Source organism: Temnothorax longispinosus, chromosome 5 (assembly GCF_030848805.1).
Source record: "Temnothorax longispinosus isolate EJ_2023e chromosome 5, Tlon_JGU_v1, whole genome shotgun sequence".
NCBI lineage: Eukaryota > Metazoa > Arthropoda > Insecta > Hymenoptera > Formicidae > Temnothorax > Temnothorax longispinosus.
Window position 1 is genome coordinate 1294188 of NC_092362.1, and position 19635 is coordinate 1313822.

The 19635-nt window shown below is 34.9% G+C and overlaps 2 protein-coding genes across 5 annotated transcripts; both read left to right on the plus strand.

Annotated features, from left to right (window-relative positions):
- Positions 1 to 4628: 4628 nt before the first annotated feature.
- Positions 4629 to 10280, plus strand: LOC139813012 (F-box/WD repeat-containing protein 9-like). 4 transcript variants are annotated; one of them, XM_071778249.1, is made up of 8 exons: positions 4645 to 5036; positions 5133 to 5247; positions 5401 to 5563; positions 6079 to 6218; positions 6301 to 6533; positions 8743 to 9013; positions 9083 to 9376; positions 9680 to 10280. In XM_071778249.1, the coding sequence occupies exons 3-8, from the start codon at positions 5401 to 5403 to the stop codon at positions 9755 to 9757; spliced, it is 1179 nt and encodes a 392-aa protein (XP_071634350.1). In that variant the 5' UTR covers positions 4645 to 5036; positions 5133 to 5247; the 3' UTR covers positions 9758 to 10280. The 4 variants fall into 4 exon arrangements, with proteins under 4 accessions (XP_071634349.1, XP_071634348.1, XP_071634347.1 ...); XM_071778247.1 differs by lacking the exon at positions 5133 to 5247 and having other exon boundaries at positions 4642 to 5036; positions 6301 to 6540; positions 8807 to 9013; XM_071778246.1 differs by lacking the exon at positions 5133 to 5247 and having other exon boundaries at positions 4644 to 5036.
- Positions 10281 to 11010: 730 nt separating this feature from the next.
- LOC139812815 (F-box/WD repeat-containing protein 9-like) lies at positions 11011 to 16912 on the plus strand. The gene is made up of 7 exons (XM_071777910.1): positions 11011 to 11088; positions 11434 to 11626; positions 12675 to 12832; positions 13010 to 13249; positions 13514 to 13786; positions 13858 to 14136; positions 14409 to 16912. The coding sequence occupies exons 1-7, from the start codon at positions 11011 to 11013 to the stop codon at positions 14511 to 14513; spliced, it is 1326 nt and encodes a 441-aa protein (XP_071634011.1). The 3' UTR covers positions 14514 to 16912.
- The last annotated feature ends 2723 nt before the right edge of the window (positions 16913 to 19635 follow it).

Genomic DNA, 19635 nt, shown 5'->3' on the forward strand with positions numbered 1-19635 from the left:
CCAATTATTTGTTGTTGCAATTCGATGAAAATGTATTATTAATATACACACGGAAGATTAATCCTTAAGTACTTGTGCCGGATCAGTGCGATTTAGTCGACATTTCTCTCAATTGTACTTTTTTTTTAAAGAAAGAATGGAAGAGCTAGTCTTATGCGTGCTCCAATGAGAGGACTCAAATTTTATAAAAATTTAGCACAAAATCTGCTTTTTTTCTCTCGGATTTTGCTTTTAGAAGTTAAGGAGAGAGAATTTTTCTTTGCGTAAGGACTTGAGGATTAATCGAAAACATCAATTAACTACGTAAAATTTGTCTATCGAACCAAGTGATGCAAATACTATAAAATGTGCAAATCTTTTTGTTGTTACATTGTAAAAATTATTTTTACGTTACATAGATAAATATTTACGCCATGCAATGCAAATACGATGCATTTTTTTATTTTTCATCTGTCAAATATTTTACACCTTTCCCATATATATTTTTTTCTGTTTCTAACATTTGTTTAGACATTTTATGACAGTAATATTATCGACATTCCTTTATTTTAAGATACTTTTAAATTGGCTTTTCAGAAAGAAAGAATTGCGAAATTCTTTTACACGATTAAAATTAAAGTACGCATAAAAATGAAGACAACATAAGTTGAGTATACGATCGAGTATATCAAGAACGAAAAAAATTAAAAATATGACTTATTTTTAACATATAGAGCTGTCACCTGATGACAATGTTTACTTAATACAAGAATTATACAGTTTATGTTTATACACATATAAATTCTTCAAGTCACGCCAATTCCCGTAAGATTGTCGATCTAGTCGTAAGAATTAGAAAAAGGTAAAAAGTAAGTTAAACTGAGATTAAAGTTAATCCGCATTGGTAGACATGGACATTAAAGTCGGCTGACATCACGACTAAATTAAAAATATTAATTACAAAAAAACTATTTGACCACAAACGTTACTCTTAAACAAGTTGTAATCTCGTTACAAGATAATCTTTTGTACTTGAATTTACTTTAAATATTAGAGAGTAAATCAGTGCACAACGGCATTGGTATCGTCCAATCGAATTCGCTATTAATTAAAATGTTGTCACTTTGCCGTTTGAAAAGTTGCCGCTACGATCGCACGCACATTTTATATTTTTCAAAAACAAAACGGAAACGCGTGCAATTTATCCCTGAGAATCCCGGGATCAATAAATGCAAAATTTTTCCATCTGTCAGCGATGTTTCTCGTGATTTATATACTCGATCGAACTTAAAAAAGAAAACGAAACGATGGACGACAGGCGCGTCTTCTCGGCGTAAGTAACGTCTGTCGCCTTGAACGATGCGCCTCAAGATTCAGAGTCCAAAAATTGCAAATTTGCAAATGTCACTTGGAGAAACGCGACGATACGCGGAACGAAGCAGGCACGCAAGACGTAATCGGGAATATCCCGCAATTTATATCGAGACGCGTCGGACGAGCGATTGTCGGACGATGTCGAGCGAACGGAGATTCAACTTCCGTCCGCGTCAAATCTAGGATCATCCGTCGACTGTGCAAAAGAATTCGCGTATTGTATTCTCTGTTGTAAATCTTGAAATTTTGAAAGACATAATTCGAGAATCCATTCCCTCTCTTTTACACGAAAATTACGGGGGTAGTTCCGCTTACGAAAACGGAAGCGACAAAGCAGATCTTTGCGAATTACGTTTCGTAATATAAAGAGATACCAAGACATTGAATTAATTAAAAATTAATATTAAATCGATCGCAATTCAAAAAAGATACGGTCTTATTTCAGAGTTGTTTGCCCAGATTGACAAATAAAAAAAAACTATATTAATTAAATTTATATAAAACTATAAAAATAAAAAAAACTTATATTAATTAAATCTTTCTCAATCATTTCATCGCATGTTTAACAACACTATGAAATGTGTGCGAGGAATACAATTTATATATATTAAAACAATTTAAGTGTAAAAAAAATGCTCGAGCAAAAAATTATATAAAAAATGTTGAGGTTTTCTTGTGATTTTAATATTTTCTTACATAGTCGCGGTAGAATTATTATTTGCCAGATAAAAAATTATTCGATTTAGATCTGCTCTTCACGAGCGCGCCCAGGACCTCTGGTCAGAAATGACGAGCCTTTGGGAAAAACTGAACAAGGAGGCAGCTCTTTGGAGAAAAGAGAAGGAGAAATTTCAGCTTTTACGCGATACCCTTGCGTTTGAAAAAACGCAGCCGCGGCCTATATATGCTGTCGATCGCCGCTCTCGAGCGACAATTAGCAATCATCGATATTTAATTAGTAGCTCACACTCTTAAATTCACTCCTTTAGTTCTTGTAAAACGAGTGAATTAAAAAGAACTGAGATAGAAATTTATTTGGGGATAATTATAAATCCTTCAGCGAACGAATCTTAGAGGACTCTAAACTCTTTAATCCTCGATAGCCACACAGGGGTCTCAGAGACTCCAACGAAATTTTAGAACTTTGTTTGAAACTATTATTTTATTTTTTAATGCGTATTTTTTTATAATAATTCTTTTTTTACAAATTCTGAGATTATTATCATAATTCTCAGAAAAGTTACGATAAATTGGGGGGAAAAAACATTACAATACGTCGATTTTTTCGAAAAATGGCTGAGATCCTCTAGATCCCATCAGTGTGGCTTATACATATGCAAAAAAAAAGTGTGGCCTGCGAAAGTTAAAATTACTAAATCTCAATTTGCATTTATGTTCTTTTCTTATATATTTCTCTATCCGTTTGGTTTAATTCTCGTCTATCCAGAATTAATAATTAACGTTTATGCGGTTTGTATTTGCAGGTAATATCGTAATGCGATCTCCTTGAACGGCTGCAAGCAGTTTGCATTCTGTCGTTATGTTCTCCAATTCCTCGTCGCAGAGGCGCTCGACCTCCGACAGCTTCTGCCTGTAGACGTCGACAAAAATACGTTTGTACGAGTTGTAACGTTGCTCGGCTTGCTCAACGGAGTGCCGTTCAAGGAGATTGATATTACGTCGGAACGAAGAATCAGGGAACTCGCGATACTCGAGTACGAGAAGAATCTCGCCAAGTATCATGACCGGTACTCCGTTGAGCAACGTGCGCACGCACGCACACATTTTACCGAGATCGAAATTTGTACGTAATAAAAAAATTTTACATATCGGGCAGGATTATATACACTTCACGTTCATTCTGTAATTAAAGACATTCTGTAATCAAACAATGAAATTCATCCGACGTGCTGACCCGAAAAATGGCAGGGTAATAAAAAAGGCCGGGTATAATGTTACGAACATACGTTGCAAATTTCTTTTTTAATGCTTACAACACCTCAGGCGGCATCTCATTGTATTATATAAGACATACGATTGGGACTTTAACGACTTAATCTCTCCTCTCTTTCCTTTATAGGCCTAGTTTACACCGATCTCTTGATACGCGTATCAAATAGTATATTTGAACTGATCAACCAATAATCAGACTTATTTACTAGTTATTTACTATTTAATACGCGTATCAAGTGATCGGTGTAAACTAGGCCATAGAAATTTAATACTGTAAGTGATTTTTTGGGTAGTAATTAATCACTTAAAAGCACTATTAAAAACACTGTTAATAGTGCTTTTAATAGTGCTTTTAAATGATTAATCACTAGCCAAAAAATCACTTACAGTATTAAATTTCTATAAGGGTTCTGTTTCTGGTTCTGTTTCTATAAGGGAGGTTAATTCTTAAGTACTTGTGCCGGATCAGTGCGATTTAGTGGACGTTTCTCTCAATTGTACTTTTTTTTTAAGAAAAAAACGAAAGAACTAGTCTCATGCGCGCTCCGATAAGAGGACTTAAATTTGATAAAAATTTAGCATAAAATCTGCTTTTTTTTATCTCGGATTTCGCTTTTCAGAAAGATAGAATTGCAAAATTCCTGTACACGGTTAAAAAATTAAAGTACGCACAAAAATGAAGACAACATAAGTCGAGTATATATCAAGAACAAAAAAATTAAAAATATTACTTATTTTTAACATATAGAGCTGTCACCTGACGACAATGTTTACTTAATACAAGAATTCTACAATTTATACACATAAATTTGTCAGGTCACGCTAACTCCCGTAAGATTGGCGGTCTAGTTGTAAGAATTATAAAAAGATAAGAAGTAAGTTAAACTGATTGTGAGATTAAAGTTAATCCGCATTGGTAGACATGGACATTAAAGTGTCGGCTGACATCACGATTAAAGTAAAAATGTTAATTTAAAAAAAAAACTATTTGATCACAAACGTTAAAAACGGACTCACAATCAATCACAAACGAAATACACTTAGAAAAGTTAAAAATAATCAAATTTAGTAATTTCTGTCGGCTAGCTTCATAGAGGTACCCAAACTCTGAGTTTGGTCAGAGAGAGAAGTTTGAGAGAAGCCATCCCAGCCTTTTTCGTGGGACTATCAAAACCCCCTGTACACTATCGCCAATACATTCATTTTTAAAATTGGTACTACGTATAGACACGTTCATTTTCCGACACTGCCGATAAAACATATGATTCTGTAAATGTAGTGGTGTTATACATATATATACAACACCAATAAAAATGGCCGGGATGGCCTCTCTCAGGTTTGGTGTTTCCACCGCAACAGCGCTCACCCCAACTCAACTCTGACCTGGTTCGAACCCTCGATGGAAACTTATATAGGGGCTGCGCATAATGTATAAGAATATAAGAGAGAGGTGTATCTTTGCGCACATAACAATGAAAGAAATAAGGGACAGGGATTTTCTATTCCTTACATTGTGCGCAGCTCCTTACTTACGGTCAGAGAGGCTTCTCTCTGCCGGTGTATACACCATCCTCACTTTCGTTGAACCATCGGCATCGGTCAGTTCGAGCAGATCGAGTAAAAATATTCAGATTTGCACGGTGCGAGAAAAAATGAATGACGAGAATGCACGCTGCGCTTACGACGGCGAGGAATATGCACAATTGTCACTGCTGCAACTCCCGGTGGAGGTTTGTATAAGAAAAGAAAACGTCGATTTTCTCGTATTTCACGTACACGTGCACGAAATTCTTTTTCTTAATCGTCGCTATTATTTCATCCGTCAGGGCGCGCATCATGGAACTCTTCAGAATGAATTTTGATCAAAATTATTACATTTTCTCTATAATAGACATAATAAAAATCTAGAAAAGAACTAAACCATTCCGAAATAGTTCTGCAGTAAGTACGCAGTAGTCACTTGTCGACGGCGTAGAGTATGCTCACATTGCTTACTCAGTAACGGTCAATAACTCTATCTTTCGTTCTGTCTCCGTCTCTTTTGGAACATTTGTTTGGTTGTGCGTTTAATTATTTTATTGGACTGCATTTCAGATGTTCCTGCATATATGTTCCTTTCTAGATGCGTCGACGCTGGTGCACAGTTTGAGCTTAGTGTGCAAACAGTTCTACCAGATTTTAAAGGATGATGATTTACTGTGGAAAGCGCGAATTGACCATATATTGCCGAATGCTAGTCACTCGCTTTTGTGTCCCGGTTAGCTCAAATTGATAGTACTTTACGCTACAACCAATCCTTTTCGTCAGTAAATAGAACATTCTCTATGTCATTTTACGCCAGCGCTGTTCGAAGCATTTGCAAGTCATACATTAGCTGCTTAGCTCGTGTTAGATTTTATTTCGTAGTATTTGTTCGTCTTAAAAAAATAAGCGTGTTTTACAAAACATATATTTCTTACTTACAAAGAGTCACATGAAACAAGTTTGAACAACTCCGTTTATTGCAATAACTTGATATGCATAAAGTAAGAACGTGAATAGATCTCTCGGTTTAGAATGTTTTTGCAGTTTATTTGTACTTAATTCAAGTTGCACGTATATAAATTTTTTTGTACTCAGTATTACCCCCGATAGCAATATCCTATAAATATTCATATAACGTCCATGGGCATTCTAGACATAATATGGACATCCATAGGATATTGTGTGCTGTCTGGGACGGTACAAATAAGTTTTCATATTCTTTTGATATAAAAAGTCAAGTCTTTACAGAGAGGCCCGACAACTTTTGGAAGTTGTCGTGCGTTGCGATCGAGAAACAAACAGCGCTGTGGAAACAGCAAAATTCTATGGAGAATCTGAGATTTCCGGATCTTTGCAAAAATGCAAATTCTGTGTTGCTGATGCCCGTAGTAAGTAGCATATTAAAGAGTTTTTGCAATACCGTCTGTCAGATGTGTATCTGAAAACGTATATGATGATTCTCATTTTCAGGATGGAATCACTTATTTAGTTGGTATGAAAGATTGCAACTTATTTTGCAAGAAACTTTCTTATCGCGAGGAACCCTTTTACGAAGTCAAGGCCCTCTGGAGGTCTGCGTTTGGAATAGAAAGTCTGACGGCGATAAACCACACGGTCTACCATAGTTGTCCAGATCATACGGTCAAATCGTGGGTGCTCACCAACACCGGTCTCGTCCATGACAGAACTTATGATCCAGATCCGTACGTGGTAACAAAACTTTTTTTTTCGGCCACTTCGCGATAAGAAGAGTGAGCAAGGAAGATAATTCCTCTTTGTGGAAGAAATAATCGTTTTCCTTTAAATTATTCGAATGCAGATATCTCGTTCCGTGTCTCGCTTGTCGACGTGATTCCAAAGTTCACTCGTTAAGTCGAATTTACTTCATATTACCACTTCACGCGTATTTTTTTCATCAACGTCAAATATTTCAGGAGCGTGACCTCTGAGAAGGTAACCCCGCATTTGTTAAATTTTGAGTTATTTTTTTTAGCCGTACCATATTGAACTACGGAAACAATATTTTGAACTGTATTCAAGAAAACTAAGAAATATAAAGTTTTGTTAGCTCAGCATTATTTCCCGATTGAGCTCAATTTTTTGTAGTAAAAAAATGCTAATCTGAGCCATATTGTGCCGTTGAAAACACATCGATATATTTATTCATTTAGTAGAAAAGGAACGAATAATAAATATAACACGAATAAACAAAAAGATACTAACTTAATATCACACGTTGTGCCATTGGAATAATATCGATTTATAATCTATTTATTAGAAAAAAATCGAAAAGTAAACATAACGGAAATTTGACATTTTCAAATGATTAAAAGTTATGCTGTCAAATTTTTTATTATTTACCTCTTTTGTTAAATTTTTTCAATTCTCTTAATTTTTTTGTACTTGTTTCGATTGTCGCTCAATTCGGTTTTAACATAAATTTTTTTTATTAAGCGGTCTGATAGATCATGGCATACTTTCTTTGTAAACTTTTTGAATTTTTGCAATATCTTCAAAATTGAAGAAAATATAATACACGAAAATGTGCTGTAACGTCATACCTTATATACAAAATCTTTTGAAGTTGCCGTCATCAAAGAAACTTTAGCAAGCTATAACTTTCTCAAAAGGTTTTTTTAAACTTCAACTTTTTCAACTTTAGGTTTTTTTTTTAATTCAAAAAGTACTAAAAATCGGCTTAGATTTTCTACATTAATTATGGATACCGCTTAATAAAAAAAAATGGGTGCGTTCAGCCGATACTCCGCTAGCCTAGCAATCGTGAGCAGTCGCTCGTTTTCGCTTGTTTCCTCTCCTTTGACCCAATGGATTAAAAGGAGAGGAAACGAGCGACTGCTCACGATTGCTAGGCTAGCGGAGTATCGGCTGAACGCACCCAATGTTAAAACCAAATTGTTTCGCTTAGCACAACTCAACGCAATTTACAAAACTAGATTATCTGTCACGGTTCGGATGGTATGTAGAGTTTCGAATTTTTTTTATTCCGAAAATCAAACCGGTGTTTACATTGTCGTGGTGCCACTGCCGAGATCAGACGTGAGATGTAAACGTACGCGCGTGAGTCGACGCTACGGTCCATTCCTAATATCGCCGTATATAATAATCAAACATGCTTGGTTTGATTTTTATATGTATACGGCTCATGTGTCTCACACTTACACTTGATTTCGCCCGTGGTTCCACGACAATGTAAACACCGCTTAAGTTCTTAACAAAAGCTGTATTTTAAAGTCTAATAAATTGATGAGATTTTTTTGTCATTAGAAAAAGTTGTTGTACTTGTCAAGCACAACCCGACACAACTTAAAAAATTCAAAAATGTCAAATTTCTGTTTTATCTTTTCTCTTATGATTGATTTTTTTTATTAACACACCTTGAATTACGGCTATTGTTTTTTTGTGTTTTGCTATCAGCACACTATACTATGTATAACTCGTAGAAATACAATAAATTGTGTTATAACTATGTTTATTACTATTATATTTATTTTTCGATTTTTTTCTAGTAATGGATAGATATATCGATGTTTCTTCAACGCCGTAACATGGCTCAGATTAGCATCTTTTTACTACAAAAGCTGAGCTTAATCAGGAAAATAGTACAGCTAAAATTTTATATTTTTCAATTTTCTTGATTCTAACTCGAAATATTGTTTTGGTATTTGTGGCAAAAATTAGTAAAATTACAGTCAAATGCATAGTTAAAAAAAACTCTAAATTCAATAAATGCGAGGCTAACAAAGATTTTGTTTTTTGTTATTTATTAATATAAAATATGCGCTTTTTTAGCTGTCAAGATGAGATTTGCCACAAAATAGCAAAAAATGTATAACAATGTATAGTACAATTAATAAAGAATAAAATTCAAAAAATGCGGGTTTATCTTCATAGAAAGTGCGACTTAATGATTGCGTCTGCTGATTCGACGCGATGTATGTCATCGTGTCCGGAGCAGGCCCGCTTTGCGATCGGCGTATACGACGGGACAATATACGTGTACGATTCGAGATCGAGTAGTAATAAGCCGATCAGCCAGTACCAACCCAAACATGCATCAGTGACTAACCTGGCCATGAACGCAGAATACATCCTGTCCGCTTGCTGTGACGGGCCGGTATCCATTTGGGATCAGAGAGCCGGACGGATCATGAAGTCTATCACAGTAATGTCATCCTGTAGTCTTAACATCGAGAAATAAGACGGGATTATGATGTCGAAGGTGCACCTTTAGATTCCAGATTCCATCAGATTCCCGATTCCAGAAAAAGCGTACCCCACGTACATTGATATGCGACGGGATTTGGTTTGCGTTGGGGACAACACGGGAAACTTGCACATGCTAGAACCAAAGAACGATTTCGAGCTAGTGAAATCTTATTCCACCGAGCATACGGACGAGATAACGGGAGTGCGTCTGACGCACGGATGCCTGATAACGAGTTCCCTAGACGGCACCGTCATAATTTCGAGTCCTACGGATCCGCCAAAGCTCATCGCTACTTTAGAGGATGAATATATTTTCAGCGTGAGTATTACAAGCGTAAAAATTGTCGAAAGTATCATATCTTTGACTTTGAAGAAAAAATTCGTAGATGAAATATCTACGTATAAAGTGAGAAATACAGTTGAGTGCAAGACGTTCGGCAGTTCGAACGTTGAAATTTAAATTATTACTTACATTTAATAAATTATGAAATCAGGTTTTATCTTTGTTTTCCGAATGTTGGTGAAAGCCTTCTTAAGATTGACGACATTCTTACATGTCTTATTTTGCAATATCCAACACGAACTTTGTTAGATATTGTAATTTTGTGTTTTTATATTGCAGATGGACTACCTGAATGACACTCTCGCGATAGCAGGCAAAAGTCTCGTCGTATGGCGGCCGAGAAATCGACGTGTTTAACGAATCATCAATGAACACAAAATTTCTATACGTTTTTTATAACTATTCTATAGCATTATTGCTTTGATATGTGATATGTGTTCTTATATTCTTTCTCATAATTATACTACTTTGACGTCTCTCTAATATACGCAATGTGATAGATACCGTTTCGCGAAATTAAAAGTAGATATTGTTTTGTTGGAAATTCGTTTCTGTAATTAAAAGCTTCACTAACATCGTTTACGATTAAAAGCTAGGCTTATAATTACAGCGTATTCATGTTGAGATCTTTTATGTTGCAAAGAATAAGAGAAAACATATTACTATATAGTTAAGTTCCATAAGCATTTAAATATATATTTTATATATTGCATTAGCGCATGACGCGTATCGTATCATTGTTTTGTTCTGTAAATTTTTCTGACAAGACGTTATATTTTAATAGCACGCATTTTCTTATATGATACTGTGTGCGTGCACACTCGAGAAGCGGCGATGTATTAGCTTATTTATAACATTTATAAACAAAATACAAATCGTTTATTCTAGTAACAAATAACTTTCCTTATCCTTTTTTCGTGCGCCGATATTTATGCCTCTCCTAATCGTTATCGGTCCCATGAACGTGGAATTTAAATTCTCTGGGACGTCACATGCCGTATGTATCGCATTACGTTCCCATGGTCGAAATTATATCTCGCAGCTCGATAGACTCCATATATTAATATAATAATTATTTCTTTTTCGCATAAAACTGTGCTCCTGCAGATTCAAGAAGAGGCGATGTTTAAAGACTCTTACCAGACGCTTTTTTATAACATTTATATCCAAAGTATAAATCGTTTATTCGTGTAAATAACGTTCCTTACCCCTTTTCGATCGTCAAAAAAAACATCTCTCCCGAATCGTCGCAGGACCCGAGAACGCGGATATGAAATTCAAAGCCTCCGGGATGTTGCGCGACGTTTCGCATTACGTTCCCATTGTTGGAATTCTTTACGTCACAACTCGATGGACATTGAGTTAATTAAACTCAATAAATAAACAAGCAAATTTAATCACCTTTCTCAACATGGAAGAGTCGAATATAGATCGACCGAGAGACGTACATTATTTTCGCGACACCCTGTATAGGTGGCGCCGGTCATGTGCAGACGCACGTGGATGCATGATGCACCGGATGTACCATTTTCAATCGCCTTCGTTGAGCCACCGGGTCAGTTTCGAACAGATCGAATGAAAGTACTGACATTCACACGGTGCGAGAAAGAATGAATGACGAGAATGCAAACTGCGCCCATGACGGCGAGGAATATGCACAATTGTCACTGCTGCAACTCCCGGTGGAGGTTTGTATAAGAAAAGAAAACGTCGATTTTCTCGTATTTCGCGTACACGTGCACGAAATTCCTTTTCTTAATCGTCGCTGTTATTTCGTCCGTCAGGGCACGCGTTATGGAACTCTTCAGAATGGATTCCGATCAGAATTATTCCGTTTTTTCTAGAAAAGACAATAGAAATCTATAAAATAACTGTACAATTCCGACCGGAACTTATTCCGAAAAGTTCCGTAATAAGTGTCAAGTAGTCGCTTTTCAATGAATTAAGTAAAGTGTATCGAACCAGCGACGGTCAACTCTCTCTTTCGTTCTGTCTCCATCTCTTCCGGAACGTTTGTTTGATTGTGCGTTAAATTTTTTCATTCTGCTGCATTTCAGATATTTCTGCATATATGTTCTTTCCTAGACGCGTCGACACTAGTACACGGTTTGAGCTTAGTGTGCAAACAGTTCTACCTGATTTTAAAGGATGATGCCTTACTGCATATGTGGAAAGCGCGAATTAACCAGATATGGCCAAATGCTACCCACTCGCTTTTGCGTCCCGGTTAGCTCAAATTGATAACACTTTACGCCTTGCATGATCAATTATTTTTATGAATAAATAAAACACTCTATAAGTCATTTTACGCCAGCGCTGCTCGAACTTGCGCAAGCATATGCAAGTCGTTGTTTACATCGCGTTAAATTTTATTTCGTACTTAGTATTTTATTTCTTGAAAAAAAATAAGCATGTTCTAAAAATATATTATACATTTCTTATTTATAATAAATCGCATGGGGCAGTTCCATTTATTGTAATAACTTTATATGCATAAAGTAAAAACGTGAATAGATCTATATCAAGAATGTGCTTGTAGCTTATTTGTACTTAATTCCTCAATAGGAAATTTATGCAAATATTGTTACAATAATTGCATCATTCAATTGAGAGGAATTTATTTCACAATTATTGTACTAAGATGATTCCTTATAAGCGTTCTTGCATAAAATTTCTGAATAATATATATTTACACAAAAATTGAGAAGTTCAATTTTAGGCTTAAATTTTACACAATTATTTCAACATTTAGAAGCAAAATTACTCCAGCACACTTCAGCAAATATCGATAGATAACAGTTACATATATAGATATCATTGTTCATTATTATATTTTAAATACGAAAAAAATGCCATCTATATATATAAATATATATATCAGCGACCCAGCACAGAATATGCTACGAATGACACATAATAAAACTCAATTATATTTCTCAATTATTTCGCAATTTCTTTCCAAATTTAATTTTGCAAATATTTCGTTAAGATAGTTCTTCATATCGCTGCTATCTTGCTGAAATATGATTTAGAAATTATTTGTGCTAATATTTATCAATATATGCACAAAGGTCTAAATTTCTATTAGTGTTGCTGCAAATATTGAGACATAATTGTAGCACTCTCAATTTCGTCATATGATGTTATATGAATATTTTTCTATCGGTATAATTGTATATATATATATGCATTTTTTTTGTACTTAATATTATAATACAAATAAGCAGCTTTCGTCATATTTCTTACATATATATGAAGTCATGTGTCATTACAGCAAGACCCGACAAACTGTTTTGGAAACTGTCATGCGTTGCGATCGAGAAACAAACCGCGCTATGGAAACAGCAGGATTCTATGGAGAAATTGATAAATGTGGATACAACTGGGGACAAACGTTACAGTACATACGTCGATCCAGTGTTACTGATGCATGTAGGGTATAGTATATTATGCCATCCCAGCAAATACCCTGTAACATGTAATGTAGACGTTAGTTGTAATTTCCTACTCAACACGTGTGTTATATTGCATTTATATTGTTGAGTAGTATATGTGTCTTTGGCCATCTCTCCTTGTGAAAAACGATATAATGATAATTCTCGTTTTCAGAATGGAACCATTTGTATTGGTGCAGGAGAATTGGGCACTTTGATTTACTGGAAACTTCCCTCCCGCGAGGAATGCTGTGATGAAATTGGAAACACCGGTTACATCCATCTCGCGTATGACGACTATATGCTAGATCTGACGGCGATAGACAACACGATTTACAGTTGCAGTTCCTATGGAGTCAGGACGTGGATGCTCACCAACACCGGTCTCGTCCATCAGAGGACTTACGATATGTATGCGATAGCAAAACTGTTCCTTTCGGCAGCTTCGTGATAAGAAGACTGAGCCAGGAAGATAATTCCTGTTTATAGAAGAAAAAATTGTTTCCCTCCAAATTGTTCGATTGCAGATACTGCGTTCCGCGTCTCGCTTGTCGAGACAAATGATTTAGAAACGTGATTATAAAGTTTACGTGTCAAACTGTATTCACTGCATATTACCATTTCGCGCGTATCATTTTCCATCAACGTTAAATATTCTAGAGATGAAATAATGCCGGAGGGCGTTGATGCAGATCTACAGTGCATATCATCGTGCCCAGAACGAGCCCTCTTTGCGACCGGCTATTCCGACGGAACTATATGCGTGTTCGATTCGAGATCGAGGAATAAGCCGATCAGGAGGTACCGACCAGGCACCGAACCCGTGCGTCAGCTGGACATGAACACGGAATACATCTTGTCCGCCGGCTCCGGCGAGATCTTATTCGATAACCTGGTGACCACGGTGTCGGTTTGGGATCAGAGAGCCGGTCGGATCGTGAAGTCTATCATAGTAATTTCATCCTGTACTTTTTAATATGGAGAAACGAGACCCGATTACGATGTCTAAGGTGTGCTTTTTAGATTCCAGGCGAAGAAGTGTATCCCATGTGCATGAGTATACAACGAGATTGGGTTTTCATCGGCGACCAGATGGCGAAGTTGCACATGCTAAATCTAAAGAGTAATTTCGAGCTAGTGAAATCTTATTCCACCGAGCATACGGGCTGGATAACGGGGGTGCGTTTGACGCACGGATGCTTGATAACGAGTTCCAGGGACGGTACCGTCAGAATTTCGAGCCTTGAGGATCCGCCAAAGCCCATCGCTACTTTACGTTCGAAGTTCAGAACCATCTTGAGCGTGAGTATAAATATATGCACGCGTAAGATTTGTCGAAAATACCATCAACTTCGAAGAAAGAAATTCGTTAAACGTTTACGTATAAAATAAAAAACACAGTTTGATAATTAAATTTTTACTTATATTTAAATTTTAAAATCAGGTTTTATTTTTGTCTTCTGAATGTTGGTGAAGTCTTCCATAAGATTGACGACATTCTTACAGGTCTTATCTTGCAGTATCATGAATTTTATTAGGTATTATATGTAATTGTTCGTGTTTTTGTATTGCAGATGGATTACCTGAATGACACTCTCGCGATATCCAGCCATTCAGTGCTGCCGCATTCAGGTATCGAGGTATGGCGCCCGAGATCGAGATGTAATGTATATTCTTAGTTTTTATTAAGATACTGTTCGGACGCGTCTCCTTAATGTACAATGTAATATACCTTTCCGCGAAATTATAAGTATACGTATCATTTTGTTCAAAATTCCTTTTAGTAAAAGTTTCACTTATATCTTTTGGGTTTATAAGCTGAGTGATAATCATAGCTATATTATTATAAGCTCAGCTTGTAATTATAGTTTGTAATAATACCTAAATCTTTTACGTTGAAAAGAATAAAAGAAAATATGTTTTTATACTTTATAGTTAAGTGCCATATTCATTTGAATATATTTTACACATTGTATTATCGTATATCATATCATTGTTTGTTATTCTGTAAATTTTTTGGACAAGGAGTTAAGCGTCCCCCCCCCCCCCCGTTTGATCGTTGCGATTGTCCACAGCCGTTCATAGTCCCCGGTGTTTGGAGTTTTTCCACTGGACCAGTCAATTAGATAATTTTATTTTAAATCATCCAATTGACGACGTGATCAATTGAGTCCCACTCGGAGTTATATTATATATATTAATATAATTTATTTCTTCTTTATATAAAACTGTGCACCTGGAGATTCGAGAAGAGGAGACGTTTAAAAACTCTTACCAAACACTTGTTTTATAACATTTCTAACATTTGTAACATTTCTAAAGGAAATACAAATCGTTTACTCGAGTAACAAATAATAACTTTCCTCAATTAAGAAATTTTCAAGCACAAAGGATTATCTTGTAACGAAATTACAATACGATATAACTTTTGTCACTTTGCCATAGATTTGAAACGTTGCCGCTACGATCGCACGCACATTTTATTGTACTAGATATCACAATCATAGACGCACACTACGCGCACGCTATTTAGCTTTAATATTATACAGTTACTATTACACTATTATATTTTTTTACATACATGTATATATAAATTAAAATTTAAAATTTAAAATTTAAAATTTTTAAATATCCTTTGATATATACAACCTATAGAGGCCCACCACCACCCCCGCCGATTCCGATCAGCGGTCCTCTTTCATTTACGATATGTTTTTTTTACATTTTTATTATATACATTTTACATTCATTATATACATGTGACGACTTCGAGACGGCATACAGAAAAAAAAAATGATGTTGTATTAACATCATTAGAGCTAATTGGAAATAATTTTGTTAATTTAATAATAGTATTAATGAAACAATATTTATTTTATTAAAAGAAATACTTATTTTATTAAAAACAAAAGGATGACGTTTGAAATAACAAGATTATTTCCAATTAAGGGCCAAAGCACATATGACAGTCGTAGTCGTGGACGTAAGTAACGCACAAGCTTTGGCGTATCCTGATTTGTCAGGTCGAGGACTACGACTGTCGTATATCGCTACGCCATGTTATGTGCTTTGGCTCTAACTCTAATGCTATTGATACAACATCATTTGTTTCTCCGTGTACTTTCGTAAATGCGCGATGAACCATTTATACAACCGGCGGCGATTGCTATTTCAGTACTATTGTAGGACAGTCAACTACAATGTATTATTTGATATACAATGTAAAATATTAAATATTGTCCTCGCGCTTGTATTTTTTGGAAGATAACAATTTTTGCTCCAAGAACGCTCCAAAGTTTAACTATATTTAATTATAGAAAAAAATTATACACAGAGAAAAATAATTATTTAAGTTTAAGTAAGTTTCCTGACAACAAAGAATATTTTCTTACTAATAGTTTTCAAATATCTTGACACAAGTCAAGAATATTGTTTTGAGTAAATGTGATACTTATATTGATTTTATGGTATATTTGCGGATATATAAGCTTACCAAATACTTAATCCGCAAATCTACCAGAAAGTCATTACAAGCATTACATTTACTCAAAACAATACTCTGGTTTTCAAAGATTTGTGTCAAGATATTTGAAAACTGTTAGTTAGAATATATACTTTGTTGTAAGAAAACTTACTTAAAATAAATAAAATAAAATAAGTAAGTGCTTTCCTTGGCTATAGAATGATTTTATTTTTATGTGTGTACTTTGTAATATATGAATATTAATCTTAATTACATCCCGCAAAAAATTGAAATTTATAATAGTGGATGAAACTAAAAAATTAATAACAAAAAAATTTTTTAATGCAAAAACCGACTACGAAAATATGAAGATGCGTAATTGTGTATGTTGTTCATGCGGTACGCATCTTGATAATGATGTATCAAGTAAGATATACAGAATAAATTACGTGAGATTAAAAAAAAAGAAGAAATTTTCCGTACAGTTATTAGAATTATATAATTAATGAATAATCGAATTGTTATAATTAAATATGATATGCAAATCTTTATAAACTTTTATATCGGTATAATATATCTCGTCATATTTTTTATTTTCTACCAAAATTATTTTTGATATATATTATTGCAAAGTTGAATATATAATTGTATTATACGATCAATTCTAAAATAATTTAAAAAGTTTCAGCGTTTCTCGACAGAATCTTTATAATCTCACGTCATATATTACTTGACCGGTATAAAGTCAATTTCTCAATCAAAAATAGATGGATAGGCTACAAAAAATTAGATTAAAATCGGTGCTTTGTTAAAATAAATGTTAGTAATTAATAACCATTACATCGCGTCTTCTATAAAATAAATTGCATAACAAAACCAAAATATTTCTTATTCTTTTTATTATATATCTACATATTGCTTCCTTGCATCAATTTTTATAATATTTAATCTTGGCTAATTGTAAGTATGTGGAAAGGAATAGAAGGGTATAAATAACACAAATTCCAACTAATTTATAATTTTTCCCTACCTATAGACATTTTTTTTGTAACACAATATCTTACTCTTTTGTTCAAGAAAAATAATACAAAAATAATTTTATAAAAGATCTAAATAAAAATTTTATATTTTCAAAATTATTACTTTAATTGTGATGGTATTACTTATTTACTTCTTATTTGTTTCTCAAAAATATTTATTACTCTAATTGTAAGTAGAATTGATCTACGTAACAAAATTTAACTTATTATATTGTGTAATTTGCTAATTTAAATTCGCGAAATAAAATTTTGATTCGATATATAATATTTTATCTAAGATTTAAAATTTTATTAAAAAATTATTTATATAGAACGCGACCGTTTGTCAACATAATCCAACGATAATGAGCTCTTTGCGAGCTCTATGCGTGCGAAGTGTGCGAGTATTTCCTCAAGCACAATCGCACAATACATTAATAAACAAGTGACCAAGATTAAATATTTACCGTAATTAGTTTTAGCCCATCCATTTTAAGGCAACGTATCTACGAGATAAATTTACACTATAATTTATTGTCACAATTTGACATGTACCGAGATACATTTGCTCTATACTTGATTAATTTTATCGTAGATTCGTTACCTCAATAAGAAAAATTTCTGACTCACCAATCCGATGCGCAACGGGCGGAGTTATTCAGCAACGTAGCTACGACGATACTGTAACACACAAACATAATTTAAATTAAAGAAACGTTCAAAATGATCAATATCTCAAAAGATACTTCTTATTCGCCTCTAATCCGTCTTTCAATGAGATATTTAGTAATATAATTATCTATTTTCCGAGAAAGCTCTTTACAAGAGTAAAATTTTATATAATTTCTCTGTCTTTATTTATTTCTAACTTATTGAGATAAGACAATAATACGAATAAAGGGAAAAGAATTATTAATTTTATGAAGCTAAGATAGATATGATACTCACCCCAAGGTTGCTTCGCCGGGGCCCGATGTCTCTCTCAGACCTCCTCCTCCTCTCAGGACGTTAGATCGCCTCCTCTTTCTTCTCTTCTTCTCACAGGTCACACTCACAGAAACACTCGCGGATAATAAACTACGATCGCGCGCGGACTAATTATATTAGCAAAAGTCTTTCGCGCGATACTGTACGGCACTCTCGTTTAAAAAGCCTATGAGAAGAATATTTCGTCAAGTATGCCATAATATTCTTCAAATAAGCTTTGAAAAAGTTCTGTAGTCCGATTACTTGAACGGCACTCCCGAAGCAAACGCGACGAACCGGCTGCGGTTCGTTTAGTCAATTATTAAATCGGCGGACTTCCACCTCCTCTCAGGCTGCTCGAGATGTCCATCGTGTTCCGTCGATGCGAAGTTGATGGTCCTTCCAGCGTGGATATTTTCTGTAACATAAAAATAATCGAATCGATTAAATAATTGTCACGCGCATCGAACATCTTATTCATTATTCAGATTAATGTTTTCTTAAATTACTTCTCCGAAAAAGGTCTCTACGTTAGAATCAACTTGAATCAAATTTTTCAAATTATTTCTTTTTACTAATTTATATTTCGAAACACGGTTTAATGTAGCAACTAAATAAAAATAAACAAAAAGAGGGATTCTATAATATCTTTAGAAAAAATAAAAAGTAACACTTACCAGAAGTGTTGGTACGCCGATGCCCGATGCCTATCCTAGGCCTCCTCCTCCTCTCAGGCTGCTCGGAATGTCGGCTACGCAGGATTCCCTCGCTGCTCCGATGTCACGTTCAGCGTCGTTATTTTCTGAAACATTCAAATGAACGATTCGATTAAGTAAAGACAGAAGAGATAGAAAATTTTTGGACATAAGTAACATAGTACGTAAAAATCAATTACACTCACCACTTTCTTTCAGGCTGCTCTGGCCGCAAAATCCACCTCCACCTTCAGGTCAAATAGAAGTCTCGAACCACATTGAGACTCGTGGCAATGCAGTGTGATTTCATTGCCATTAAACAAGATAAATCAAGAAGCCATTTCGGCTATATTGCATTAATTTTACGACGTTGTTGCAATATAGTCGAAATGTTTCTTGACCTTTCTCGCTTAATAGAAATGTAATTGCTGAAAGGAATTAAAAATTATTTCCTACCTTTTTTTTTTTTTTTTTTTTACGTGGTGGAAATCTTCGAAAGACACCCCCGCCCTGGTGTAGGGAGGGGGAGTGTCGGATTCTACGCGCACGCGTACCACCGTTACGAGGGGCGCTTCAGAGGACCGAAATCCCCTGAGCCTCCCTCAGCGTGGCATCGCGCGCCCATAGCCTACCGACTAAAACCACCACGAGCAACCCT

Coding starts and splice junctions, on each gene's coding strand:
- LOC139813012 (XM_071778246.1), top strand. CDS start 4,734: ATGTATAAGAATATAAGAGAGAGGTGTATCTTTGCGCACATAACAATG. Junction 6,219..6,300: donor CTGTGTTGCTGATGCCCGTA/GTAAGTAGCATA, acceptor TCTCATTTTCAG/GATGGAATCACTTATTTAGT. Junction 6,534..8,742: donor AGAACTTATGATCCAGATCC/GTACGTGGTAAC, acceptor TTATCTTCATAG/AAAGTGCGACTTAATGATTG.
- LOC139812815 (XM_071777910.1), top strand. CDS start 11,011: ATGAATGACGAGAATGCAAACTGCGCCCATGACGGCGAGGAATATGCA. Junction 13,250..13,513: donor AGAGGACTTACGATATGTAT/GCGATAGCAAAA, acceptor ATAATGCCGGAG/GGCGTTGATGCAGATCTACA. Junction 13,787..13,857: donor GGATCGTGAAGTCTATCATA/GTAATTTCATCC, acceptor TGTGCTTTTTAG/ATTCCAGGCGAAGAAGTGTA.